The sequence below is a fragment of the Silurus aristotelis genome (genome assembly GCF_946808225.1).
Source record: "Silurus aristotelis genome assembly, chromosome: 7".
Classification (NCBI taxonomy): domain Eukaryota; kingdom Metazoa; phylum Chordata; class Actinopteri; order Siluriformes; family Siluridae; genus Silurus; species Silurus aristotelis.
In genome coordinates, this window is record NC_139580.1 from 25,844,417 (window position 1) to 25,858,668 (window position 14,252).

A 14,252-nucleotide genomic window follows, 5' to 3' on the forward strand; every position below is an offset into this window, starting at 1 on the left:
CTCATCAAAAGAATGCCAAACGTGTGCAAAGCATTAATCAAAGCAAAAGGTGGCTACTTTGAAGAACCTAGAATATGACATTTTTCAGTTGTTTCACACTTTTTAGTTATGTATATAATTCCATTTTTAATTCCACATGTGTTAATTCATAGTTTTGATCCCTTAAGTGTGAATCTACAATTTTCATAGTCATGAAAATAAAGAAAACTCTTTGATTGAGAAGGTGTGTCCAAACTTTTGGTCTGCACTGTATATATATATATATATATATATATATATATATATATATATATATATATATATATATATATATATATATATATATATATATATATATATTTTTTTTTTCAATATACAGATATTCTTAAATAAGTCTGCCTCAGTTAGAAGCCAGTAAGGAGAAAAGCAGACGTGGGAAATTGTGGCTGCAGCAAATTCAGTGAGTAAAAACAGGAAACATTTGTAAGAAGTGTATATTGTTTTAATGGCCAAACCCAGATATTTACTCTGCCCAAAAAAATAAATCTCAACATGGCCAAAAAAAATAGTCTTACTACAGAAGTTCTAAAAGGTCATGCATTATAATCTGTTTTTTTTCTTAATTTTTTCGAGATGTCTACATAATTTATAAATATTGACTGTGACGATAAAGTTGCAGACTTTTGCCAGACTTTTTCTCAAATGTCAGACCCTTATGTGTTAGTTGTCAATCACTGAGAGACACAGAGCTGTTTTAGTCCCTGATCAAAATACAAGTGAATGTGATCATTAATAATGCGATGACATGATATGTCGAATGCACAGATAAAGGTCTGATCATGAGGAAACAATGTTTGAATCATAATTATACAGCTTCCTTTTTTGTAAATAGCACACTTCATGTCTGTTTCTTTGAACCCACACTATATGGACAGATTTTTGTGGATACCTGGATGTTCCACTAGATTTTGGAGTGGGATTGAGGAGATTTGTGCTCATTCAGCCACAGGGGCGTTAGTAAAGTCCCTACTGATGTAGGTGAGGTGAGAAGGTCTGGGGTGTAGTCAGCATTCTAGCTCATCCCAGGGTTGTTTTATAGGGTTGAGGTCAGAGCTCGAGTAGTCCACTCAAGATCTTCCGCTCCAACTTATTTAAAGCAGATCTTCGCGGAGGTTTGGGTTAGCTAGTTCAAGTGAAAGTGAATGCAATGCTACCATATCCAAAGACATCCTATGCAGCTCTGTGGTAACAGTTTGGTAAAAAAATCACATATGGCTGGAAAAAGAGGTGTCGAAAATATTTTGGTCCATGTAGTGTACTCTTGCATGATGATGATGATGCTTTCTTCCAAATGGTTTTGCATCCTAATATATTTCAATAAAAGGAAATAGTTGATGTTACTTTTTATTACATTTGTTTTCAGAGCTTTTGTTTTTTTCATAAGGTCAAATGATGATAAGCAAATTATTTCACACAGTACATAAAGACAAAATCGATGTACAATTAATGCATTGTTTACAGAGCAGGAAAACAACAACAACATTTACATTTATGACCTAGTAACATATACAATGAGTTATACGCAGCACATTGGTAGGTTTAAAGACCTTTCTCAGCACTGTGTAAATAACTATGGCTTATATAAAATCTTTTCTCAGTGTGTCTCTGCGTCTCAGCATCTCTGTCACTCAAGCCGGACTCGTTTCTGCGGAGATGGTGGTGACTCGAGAGAGAATGCAGTCGGAGAGGATGGACGTGATTCAGGGAAATGCTCTGTACAGTACTTATCGATGTATGGCTTAGCAACATTCCAAACCTGAGCCAAGAAAAGGATGAAAGCATCAAACAAATGTTTTTCTTATATGAATTAAAATGTCTGCGGGGCAACATATAGCTGGTGTGAGAAAGCAATTCTGTGCTACATGGACAAACTTTGGTGGACACCTGACCACATTCCACATTTAGCCTCTATGTACTGTTATAGAAACCTCCACTCTTCTGGGATGATGTTCAACTAGATTTTGGAGTGTGCGAAAAGGGTGGTAGTAATGTTAGGTACTGATGAAGGTGAGGTGAAGGAGGTCTGGGGTGCAGTCAGCATGAAAAATTGGGTTGAGGGTTGAGGTCAGAGCTTTATAGAAGGAGATCTTCCACTCCAACCCATGTAAACCATATCTTCATGAAGCAGGATTTGTGCACAGGGGCATTGTCATGCTGGAACAGGTTTGGGCCTTCTAGTTCAAGACAATTGTGTGTATAGGATGTTTATACATTTGTATGTATATTTTGTAGTAGCATTTTGGAAAAACACCACATAAACCTGTCTCAATACTTTTTTTCATATTGTGTATGTTCACAATAAGCATAATATAAGATCAGTAAACTATTTCTAGATATTCAAGCTTAAAATAAATGTATATAGCGAAGATAATTTTGCATATTTTAGGTTTATGATTTAAATCTTCTATGAATTATTATTATTAGGAAATACTTGATGAATATGGCAACTGTTTTAAAACTTTACATTTTTTACAGTGTTATTCACATTAGTGTGAATGGTAATGGTTTAATTTGTTCAAGTTCCATGTAAAATATTTATACAGGTGTGTAAATCGTGATAACCTGGCTTCTGCAGTGTATAAAAAAAAACCAAAGCATGACAAAGAACAATGAAGCTCAATGGAAGCATAAAATGAGGTTTACCTTCTGCTCTATGAGAAGCCGATGAGCAGTCTCAATATCTGCAGCCATAAACCTGTCTTTTATCCAGGGCCTGTGTGTTCCAAAAAGAGTAAACGTCACATGGTAAAATGAAGATATAGAAATAGAAGTAAAACAACAGAACAAGCTATTTAAGAGTGGCAGGTTTTGGATAGAGCAGCGTAACTTACTTGACCACTGAACGAACAAGGTCATACACCTTCTCCAGAGGTGTTGTGGTGTGAAGTGGCCGGAGGAACTCAATACCCTGACAAGCGGCTAACATTTCGATAGCCAGCACTGAGAAAATACAAACTCTTAAATGTAAACATCTTTGTTGGAAAAATCCACTTAGGAGCAAGCAAATATGTGCATAAGTGTTTGGTGGCTCTATTAACTGATTGCAGCCACTTTTACACAATTTGGTTTGTACATTGTAAAATACATTCATATGGTACTTGCAAATTAGGTTGCCATAATGTAACTCATAATCCAGTTCATTCGGATGTAACTAAGCTGAAATATAAGGGTTTTGTTAAAATTTTACAGCATTTGGTGGACAACAAATGGGATTAACAATTTTAGCAGTGGCAGGCTGGTGGTGCAAGGATTTGAACTCACAACTTCCAATCGGAAGTCACTTCCTTGTTCATCAACCCAACCAAAGTAATTGGGCAGATTTAAACACACAACCTACAGATTTGTAACTCAAAACCACTGAGCCACAACAACTAGCATGAGTGTAAATCAACTTGCAGAAGTGTGTGGTCCAGTGGTTAAAGCTTTGTGTCACAGATCAATAGTTTGTGTGCTCGAATTGCAGCATCAGCCAGATTTGTTAAAAACTTTACAATAGCATTGCGTTGTAAAATTGACATTAGACAATCGTAAAATAAATGTACAGTAAACTTTTGGTGATTAGATTACATTCAACTTAGATTAGACTTACTGTTCATTGTTTCCCTTAATGCCTCTTACTGTTACTGCCTATTACTGTTGCATGAATTACAACATTCTACCTCACATTGCATTTTTGCACTGTAATAGTCACCTTTTAAATAATACTCTTCTGTGTTTATCTTCACATTTGCACCTTATACTTTATTGTTTGTAATATAACGCATCTTTGCACTCCTGCAATAAGTTTATTGAATATAAATACGTACATCTGGTTAGATGCTAACTACATTTCATTGGCCCTGTACTTGTACTCTGCACAATTAATTAAATCTAATCTAATCTAATCTAATCTAATCTAATGACGAAAAATTTTAATGTACATTTATTTTGCAGTTGTCTATTGTCAAATTTACAATACAGCACTACTGTAAAGTTGTCATTATTATCCAGATTTGACTGTCAAATATAGTTTCCAGTATATAACTGCAAAATTGCACAAATCTTTACAGCATATTTATGTAGATAAAAGTCTAAATTTCTGTTTATACCTTGCTCCACATGTTCGATCACTCTTAGAGCCTTTCTGGCAGCCCATCCTCCCATGGACACGTGATCTTCTGTGGCTGCACTTGTGGATAGTGAATCCACTGAGGACGGGTGGCACAACACCTTATTTTCAGAAACTGCAAAGAAAGAATGGTCTTTAGTAGAGATCGACTGATTTATTGCTTTTGCTGATTAATCAGCTCCAATATTTGATTGCTGGAACTATCGGCTTTCAGTAAAAATCCATCCTGATAGTTTTTCCGGGTTGTGTTAAACAGTACGAGAGCGGCCACTAATGGTGGATCACTGATGCCATGTGTCTTTTTAATTCATTGGGATGTAATTGTTTTCATTTATTTGGAGTGTAACTTTTTGTTTCTGTTTAAATGCATGTCTTTTTTTTCCTCAATATTTGTTAATACAATATTATAATATACAGTATATATATATATAATTATTTTTTTGTTTTATATTTCATTTTCAAGGTTCAGTACTGTTTTATAATTTTTAGAATAAGAAATAATATAATAATAATAATAAAGTACAGTAATATTTTACATGGAGTGTTATGTTTCTTTTTTTTTTTTTACCTATTTTAAAACTATTGGTTGACTGATCATTTATCGGCACGTACAATCTAACCTAGATATTGGTATTTGTAAAATCCATTATTATTCGACCTCTAGTCTTCAGCATATAATCATGTAATAACACACCATTGCGGCCTCTCAAAAGAACACGTTCTCTGACTTGATTTGCATTTGATTCAGCCTAACCATATAATTCCACATAGTAGAGAAGTCATCTGTTTGATTGATCGGCCCCATGGTGTGATTCGAATGTGTGTGAGGTGGAAAGTGGAGAACTGACCGAGAGCTGCCGCAGTGCAGTGTGCAATCATAAAGCCGGAGTTCAGCCCCCCTTCATTAACCAGGAATGCAGGTAGCTCACTGAGAGATGGGTTACACAGACGCTCAATACGACGTTCGCTGATGGAAGCCAGTTCGTGAACTCCTATGGACAAATAATCAAGCGCCTGGCAAAAGAAAGAAAGACAAAATGTCTGCTATTGATTTTTGTGTATTCACAGACCTTAAAAACGTGATGGGTGTAGAAAAACAATACCTTTGCCGGATATTCTCCATGAAAATTTCCTCCTGAAATGGTTTCTCCCCTTTCTGCAAAAACCATCTGTTTAATTTATCAGGGATAAACAGTTTTGTTTTTTAGAAAGTTAAAAAAGCCCATAGGACTGATCAATTTGACAGGAAACCTTCTTATATACGGAAAGGATACAGGGTTATCTGTAGCACTGTTAATTTCTGTATTTATGATATTTTTCACGAAAGCAATTGTGTCATTAACGATGCCATGGACCTGCAATGATATAAAGGATGGAATTGATCAGGCTGAGAAATCACAAATGATATAAATTATCATAAAGATTAGAAGGGCTGTGAGTTGACCTGGGGACAGCAACGCATGGTGTAGGCATCCTGGACACGGTCACAAAACCTGTGGCTTTCTAAAAATATAAACATCCAAAATAATTATCTAGATGTAAGCAGTTTATGTTTTAGCTACATACAATTTGTTATTAGGCTTCGTAGCATTTGTCTTTGTTTTCACCTGCAATCTCAGAGGGGTGGTGATCAGAGTCCAGAAGAGCCCGGAAACGCAATGCCACCTCTTTCTGTCCTGGGTGTGGCCGCAGCTCATGGATGTCTGCAAGAGATTTTCAATTCAAGTCAAGTCAAGTAGGCTTTATTTTCATTTTAACCATATACAGTGCAGTACACAGTGAAAAGAAACAACGTTTCCCCAGGACCAAGGTTCTGTGGAAAACAACATAAATTAACAAAAGAAACACAGAAATATACAAAACTCTGAACCCCGTGCTTGGACCCCTGTCTCAACAAGGTGTTTGCTACCTCATTCAAGCGGCCCAGGATATAAGCTGCTCTGAAGGAGAAGAACTTCCCCTAGGCCCACAGGAGGATCTGGCATGCCAGCCTGTACTGGGGCGTAAACGCAGACCCCCCTGGCGGTTGATTTATGAGACCACTGAGGTGTTGTCCGAGCAGACCAATATGTTGTGGCCTCTGACATTGGGGAGGAATAACTTCAAAGCCAAAAACACAGCTAGCATTTCTAGGCAATTTATGTGCCACCTCAGATGGACACTGTCCCATAGACCTTGTGCAGAGTGGCCACTCATGCCCGCTCCCTATCCTGTGAGGGATGCATCCGTCATAAGCACAATGCGATTACCGGGAACTCCCAACACGGGGCCTTGGAGTAGGAACCCGGGATCTCTCTACGCATCTAAGTCACATAGGCCTCGCCGTGTGACTATGTGGGCAGTGGAAAGCTGCATGCGCATAGTCGCCGAATCCCAAATAATGCAGAGATAAGTGCTTCTCTGTATGGAGAGAGCACACTCTTCCCGGGATTCAGCTGAGATGTGAGCGGGAACGACATCTCAATGCTGGACCGCTACATGCTCTGATTGAGCTAATATCAACCAATCGTTGATATAATTGAGGATACGGATGCCCAGAGCCACATCAACCATTCGTGAAGGTGCAGGGTAACAGGGCAAGGCCAAATGAAAGGACCTGATATTGGAATGCTTTGACCCTGAAAGCAAACCTCAGAAACTTCCTGTGAGAAGGGAGGATGAGTATGTGAAAGTATGCATCCTTTAAATCTACTGTGACAAACCAATCCTCGGATCTGATTTGAGACACGACCTGCTTGAAGGGCAGCATCCTGAACTGGAGCTTTATCAAAGAGCGGTTTAGCTGAAATAGATCTAGGACAGGACGCAACCCACCGTCTTTTTTGGGAATTATGATGTACCAGTTGTAGAACCCGGACTCTCCGACTGAGGGACCACCTTGATGGCCTCCTTCCTCAGGAGGGTATCTACTTCTCGTTCCAGGACCAGAGCCTGCTCGCTCACCAGAGTGAGAGAGAGCCTTTTGAACTGATGTGGGCGTGACATCAAAAAGAATCGCATAGCCTTGCTCTACAGTTTGCAGGACCTACTGGGACATGTCTGGGAAAGCCATCCAGGCTGCTAGGTTTTCCCTTAAGGGTATCAGCTTCTTGAGACTGACCTCTGTGGACCCAGATGCAGAGTGCCCAGATGCAGTCCTAGAAACAAGACCTCCTGGTCCGCAATGATGCCGGGCGGAACCGAGGGAGGGAGCTCAGTGGAGCTTGCCAGGCTCTGATGCACATTCATGGCAGGGTTAACGAACCAGGTCCCAGAAGGGGCGGGGGGAAACGGGCAACAAGAAAAGTGGTGCTACACGCCCCCTGGTCATCCCTCCACAGGTTGGGTCAGGACCTTTTTGGTTGTTGCCCTCTACTTCGAGATGACAGTCCTTAGATCTGTCAACTCACAGGGCTTGACCCAGGGCACCGCGCAGGATCCTGCACAGGTAGAGAACTCTCTGTTGGTGCACTTAGCAGTATGAAGTGCTGGGTTGGGGTTGGGGCTGTGCCCGCCGAGCAGCCCCATGAGAGCGGCGTGGGAGATACCACTGGAACACCACCGATTGTCTCTTGGACTTCTGGAACCTGTTAACTACCGAATCAATGGCGTCGCCTAACAGGCACTAAGGAGAGAGTCGGGCGTGCAGCAGCACGACCCTGTGCCTGTCCAGTATTTCAGACATGGTAAGCTAGAGATCTCTCAATAGCTATTAGGGCAGCTATAGACCGGCCGATGGCCTTAGCGGTCTTCTGTGTGGCCCGTAGGTGGATCTCAGAAAACAAGCCGCTCAAGGGATCTCCCAGATCCAGCTCCCGCAGCAGGTCGCTTGTTATGCCTGCAGTACCGACATGGTGTGCAAACATCCAGTGGCCTGACCTGCTGAGGTGAAAGCCTTACCCACCAGTGCCGAGGTAGTGCGCAGGGGCTTGGTGGGTAATGTTGGGGGTTTTAGGGAAGATGCCACACCCAGGGAGAGATAGCGTTCTAGCGTCTCTTCAACACATGGAATGACACTATAGGAATAATCCCTAATCCAAGAGACGTTAGAATACACTGCGGTCTTGGGGCTGAAGGGGCGGGACGAGAAAGGCCGCACCCAGGACTTGTACACCTCAGTGTGCAGGTCAGGGAAAAATGGCAAGGCCGACGTGGATGCTGTGATGCCAGGAGCAAAAAACGCTCATCGAGCTTGCCCGAAAGGGGGGGCTTATGCTCACCGGCCGGCCAAGCTATATTGAACTTCTGAACGGCACGTATCACAACCCCCAGAAGCTCCTCGCTATCGGGTTTGTAAGAGCAAGAGTCAGACCAAGCAGAGGAGGAAGAAGAAAGGGACAAGCCTGTCTCCAAACCTACAAAATCAATAAGCGAACCCCGGGAAGCTTCTCAAAGAGCGCGCGCCGGGAGAATGAAACAAGGACAGGGAGAAGCACACGACCGGAATATATATATATATATATATATATATATATATATATATATATATATATATATATATATATATATATATATATATATATACTGTATATACTGTATGTGTATATATATATATATATATATATATATATATATATATATATATATATATATATATACAGTGAGGAAAATAAGTATTTGAACACCCTGCTATTTTGCAAGTTCTCCCACTTACAAATCATGGAGAGGTCTGAAATTGTCATCGTAGGTGCATGTCCACTGTGAGAGACATAATCTAAAAAAAAAAAATCCAGAAATCACAATATATGATTTTTAAACAATTTATTTGTATGATACAGCTGCAAATAAGTATTTGAACACCTGTCTATCAGCTAGAATTCTGACTCTCAAAGACCTGTTAGTCTGCCTTTAAAATGTCCACCTCCACTATATTTATTATCCTAAATTAGATGCACCCGTTTAAGGTCGTTAGCTGCATAAAGACACCTGTCCACCCCATACAATCAGTAAGAATCCAACTACTAACATGGCCAAGACCAAAGAGCTTTCCAAAGACACTAGAGACAAAATTGTACACCTCCACAAGGCTGGAAAGGGCTACGGGGAAATTGCCAAGCAGCTTGGTGAAAAAAGGTCCACTGTTGGAGCAATCTTTAGAAAATGGAAGAAGCTAAACATGACTGTCAATCTCCCTCGGACTGGGGCTCCATGCAAGATCTCAGCTCGTGGGGTCTCAATGATCCTAAGGAAGGTGAGAAATCAGCCCAGAACTACACGGGAGGAGCTGGTCAATGACCTGAAAAGAGCTGGGACCACCGTTTCCGAGGTTACTGTTGGTAATACACTAAGACGTCATGGTTTGAAATCATGCATGGCACAGAAGGTTCCCCTGCTTAAACCAGCACATGTCCAGGCACTTCTTAAGTTTGCCAGTGACCATTTGGATGATCCAGAGGAGTCATGGGAGAAAGTCATGTGGTCAGATGAGACCAAAATAGAACTTTTGGGTCATAATTCCACTAAACGTGTTTGGAGGAAGAAGAATGATGAGTACCATCCCAAGAACACCATCCCTACTGTGAAGCATGGGGGTGGTAGCATCATGCTTTGGGGGTGTTTTCCTGCACATGGGACAGGGCGACTGCACTGTATTAAGGAGAGAATGACCGGGGCCATGTATTGCGAGATTTTGGGGACCAAACCTCCTTCCCTCAGTTAGAGCATTGAAGATGGGTCGAGGCTGGGTCTTCCAACATGACAATGACCCGAAGCACACAGCCAGGATAACCAAGGAGTGGCTCTGTAAGAAGCATATCAAGGTTCTGGCGTGGCCTAGCCAGTCTCCAGACCTAAACCCAATAGAGAATCTTTGGAGGGAGCTCAAACTCTGTGTTTCTCAGCGACAGGCCAGAAACCTGACTGGTCTAGAGAAAATCTGTGTGGAGGAGTGGGCCAAAATCCCTCCTGCAGTGTGTGCAAACCTGGTGAAAAACTACAGGAAACGTTTGACCTCTGTAAATGCAAACAAAGGCTACTGTACCAAATATTAACATTGACTTTCTCAGGTGTTCAAATACTTATTTGCAGCTGTATCTTACTAATAAATAGTTTAAAAATCATACATTGTGATTTCTGGATTTTTTTTTTTTTAGATTATGTCTCTCACAGTGGACATGCACCTACGATGACAATTTCAGACCCCTCCATGATTTCTAAGTGGGAGAACTTGCAAAATAGCAGGGTGTTCAAATACTTATTTTCCTCACTGTATATATATATATATATATATATATATATATATATATATAATTTTTTAAATTATTTTTTTTATTATTATTATTATTAATTATTAGTTTATTTATTTATTTATTTATTATTTATTTATTTTTTTTCTGGCCACTATTTGCTCATTTAGTTTTTCTGCAGTAAACTGTTTATATAAAAGAAAGAAAACAGAGGAAATTCACTTATATAGTGTTTTGAACTCCAAGATGAGTAAATTGTGATAATGATTTGACTTAAAATCTAACTTTTTCTTTAACTCATCAGCTGTTCAACAGAAATAAGAAGCTGTTGGCAAGTTTTCAAATAATTCTTTGATATTTCATGAAAAAAAGGGCTCTATAGGGAAATCTCATACTACATTACATAAAGCATCCTGCAGTCTGCTTTCTCTCAGAATATGTAGGTAGCAGGCAACTCTGTGCTTCTGAAGGTCAGACATTGGAGATCGGTTTTATTCAGGTATACGATTCTACACAGAGTTGTGCAACCCTTATCTAACTCATATAAAAATAGACTATATGCCTTACAAATTATATACATCTGAGAAAAAAAGAAACGGAAAGTTTTTTTTTCTCACCACTGTCAAATGCTTTGGTGGTTCCCTTCAGGACCTCCAGGGTGAGTGCAGCAATGATATCAGCCTGTCTGGCAATGGACTCTGCCCTCTCTACAGCCTCTGCACCCATGGAGGTGATCATCTGTGTCCCGTTAATCAGAGCCAGACCCTGCATATCAGGACAGGTGGAATGTTAAAGCAATAATGTACTTAAAAAATCAAACCTTTTAAATTATAGAAAAACCTTCTTTTAAGCTTTCACCCATACATACAGTATCATGTTTCTAGCATCTAGAACAAGCAGTAATTATAGATTTTATTTTTCTGTTTCAGTACCCTGCCATCCCCCTCCATAGTTTTCTATAATCCTATGCTGTTACAAAATCCAAGCTTTAGATGGGTCAAGGCCTTTTTTTTTTTTTTGTGCTGAGGCCACCACACTGTGTCAACACAAAGACAGATAAACATGGTTAAAGCCTGACAGAAATGATTAGAGTAATACCTCTTTTGGTTTCAGTGATATAGGCTTCAGGCCATGCGCTTCCAAAACCTGTGTGCAATGCAAAGGTCAGACTTAAAGGGATTGCTGTAGAAAGCACAAATTGACTTCTAAGTCATTTTTATCATTAGGCTTCGTAAACAAAGGGACACTGAATGGATGACGTCGGAGTACTGTAGGATCGTACATATTTCGCATCAGCCCACCCACTCTTAGGCGACCACATTTTGCCCTCTCCCATTAGCCCCAGAGCTAAGTGTGAGAGAGGAGCGAGGTCTCCACTGGCACCCACTGTTCCCTTCTCTGGAACGAAAGACAAACAGGATGCTGTGGAGACAAGAGGAAATGGAATGGTATTTAAAATGCTGCTTGACTTCCAAAGCATAATAGAAGAAACATATAATGAAGAGGTCTGTAACAGAGGTCTTAGTGTCTCTTGTGTTTCTTGGCAGAGGATAACAAATTGTTATCAATGAATGTTTTCCAAGTATAACAATGCATAAAGCTTTCATGTACCGTTGAATGCCTGCATCATACTGTGCAGGGTTTCCAGAGAGATCCCGCTGTATCCCTTAGCCAGCACATTTATTCGGAGGGCTAGCAACATTCGAGTCCTCTCAGGGTTCAGTGGGCTGCCCACGCCTACACACACAATACAGCAATACAACTCAGATTAATTACTGGTAAATCTAGTTAAATATCTAGCTAGATTTTAAAAATCTTTTTACCTGCTGAGTGGGAGCGAATGAGATTCTCCTGTAGTTCCCTTAAAAAAGAAAAACAGCTTAAACACCTTAAACTTATGCAGTCTTTTTTGCATTTAACACTGTTTAGCTGCATTTTTTTACACTCATATACAGTACTCAAACTATCAAAAGTGTGATCGTACTTGAGTTTGCTGATCGGGATGACGGTTCGAGCGAACTTCCCGAATCCAGTGGTGATTCCATACACAACTGGAGGGTACAGCAAGCATTCAGATATGAACCGATATAGACTCGTTTAGTTCATTATAGGTACTAAATAATATTGAAGTCTTTTCTAGTAGAAGGACTTTGGTATAGGTGACCTGATTACCTTTTTTTTCTTTCACTATGGTGTCCAGGAGTTCTCTGGACTGCTCTACGTTTCTTTCAGCCTCAGGGGTCAACTGGTTTATAACAAATCATTATTATCACATCAATATATATCATGAAGCATGCAAAAAGTGGCATAGTATGAGTTACTAAGACTGTTGTAAATAATACTGTGAAATGAAGGTGATTTCAATTGACACATTGATGCAAATGACATTTTGGTCATGTTTCATGTAATATATGTCAAATTTCTATACCTTAATCTTGTAGTGGCCTCTTCCTAGGTTGACTAGATCGGTTGAATTTAGACTGTTGCCATCTAGGTACAGGTACTTTACACAGACAAACACATCACTCAGCAAATAGTATAACATTTGTGCTATCTCTTTTTACATTTATGACATTTGGCAAACACCTCTGAGAGTTGAGGGTTGAGGGCCTCGCTTAAGGGAGAGATTGGAACTCATGACCTTCAAAGCAGGAGGCAAACACCTTAACCACTGAGATACCACTACCCTCTAGGTCAGGGGTGTCCAATCTTTTCTACAGAGGGCATGTGAGGGGGGCAGGTTTTTATTTCAACCGATCAAGGGCCACAACTGAAAATAAAAATCATTAGATTTAAACAGGTAGAATTTAGTGTGGACTTGCTTGGTTGGAATGAAAACCTGCATCCACATCCACATTTCCACATTTGTGAAAAAGATTGGATACCCACGCTCTAGGTGTTTATGATCAGAAGTCCCACATTGCAGTCAAGTCAAGTCAAACTCCATTCTTCTGAAATTTTTTGTCCCCCAATAGATAATTTAAAGATTAAAATTTTAATTTTTGTCAGTTCTCACCTCCTCTGGCTCTCTGTAGGCTCTTGTTCTATTATGTTTGTTAAGGTGGACAGCTGTTCCAGTAGTTGACTGTATAAAAATAAAACTCACTCCACACTTTACATGGTCATGCTCTGCATGTATGATCTGCTTTATATTTTGTGAATACAAGAAGAGCACACGGAGATAACAATACAATATGTTTCATAAGGATACAGATATGACATTCCAGGTTGGCTAGGAATGAAGTCGGAAGACATGGTGTCTCCTTTAATTTCTAGACAAAGGAAAATAAGACAAGGACACATTGCTGAATGGTCATTATAAAAAACTAAATTAGTTGTTGTAAGGTGCAATGAAAAAAAGAGGCTGAACCTTACCAAGCTCAACAAAGTCATTGTCCTCCAAGACTTCATCTATCGTATCATCAGCGTCTAACAGTCCCTGTCCCTGGCACCTCCTGGCCACAAAGCAAACATCTTTGACATGCGAGAACCCTCCATTATCAGGCTTGTTCTTGACATAACGCTTGAGAGCCTCCACTCCTAACCACTGTATAGTGCAGGATGAATCCTTACAGGGAACAGTAAGCCACTCATCTCTGACATGCACAGTAAAACGGGGCATTGTGCCACTTCTGTCTACCAGCTTTGATGTCTACTCAGGTTTTGAATTGAATCTGGGAAGATAAGTGAGGAGACCACCAGGCTTAACAGACCAATCAAATGGCAGCTAATGAACCCCTCCTCAATGCAGGGCGGTTGAACCCTAGGTTGTGTTTGAGCAACTTATCTCTAGCCTTGTTAGATTTATCATTCAAAACACACACACACACACACACACACACACACACACACACACACACACACACACACACACACACACACACACACACACACACACAACATTCAACTTCACCAAAACAGTACATAAATGCACAAATATA

General features: G+C 40.1%; 1 protein-coding gene across 1 annotated transcript; it reads right to left on the reverse strand.

The window, feature by feature from the left end:
* Positions 1 to 1,370: 1,370 nt before the first annotated feature.
* Positions 1,371 to 13,996, reverse strand: hal (histidine ammonia-lyase). Its single transcript, XM_083545726.1, has 20 exons — positions 13,687 to 13,996; positions 13,523 to 13,583; positions 13,328 to 13,355; positions 12,740 to 12,814; positions 12,484 to 12,556; positions 12,296 to 12,362; positions 12,135 to 12,172; positions 11,923 to 12,048; positions 11,594 to 11,733; positions 11,410 to 11,457; positions 10,929 to 11,076; positions 5,755 to 5,850; positions 5,592 to 5,650; positions 5,422 to 5,502; positions 5,251 to 5,316; positions 4,996 to 5,161; positions 4,128 to 4,262; positions 2,871 to 2,979; positions 2,683 to 2,752; positions 1,371 to 1,795 (listed from the first exon to the last, which is right to left on the reverse strand). Exons 1-20 carry the CDS (start codon positions 13,931 to 13,933, stop codon positions 1,664 to 1,666), a joined length of 1,965 nt encoding a protein of 654 aa, XP_083401852.1. The 5' UTR covers positions 13,934 to 13,996; the 3' UTR covers positions 1,371 to 1,663.
* Positions 13,997 to 14,252: the final 256 nt, after the last annotated feature.

What these genes read in the sequence shown, in the direction of transcription:
- hal (XM_083545726.1), bottom strand. Translation starts at nt 13,933, where the DNA reads ATGCCCCGTTTTACTGTGCATGTCAGAGATGAGTGGCTTACTGTTCCC. An exon ending in TATCACTGAAACCAAAAGAG is followed by an intron (nt 11,077 to 11,409) that starts GTATTACTCTAA and finishes CCTGATATGCAG; the next exon opens with GGTCTGGCTCTGATTAACGG. An exon ending in CTGCACTGCGGCAGCTCTCG is followed by an intron (nt 4,263 to 4,995) that starts GTCAGTTCTCCA and finishes CTTTCTTTGCAG; the next exon opens with TTTCTGAAAATAAGGTGTTG.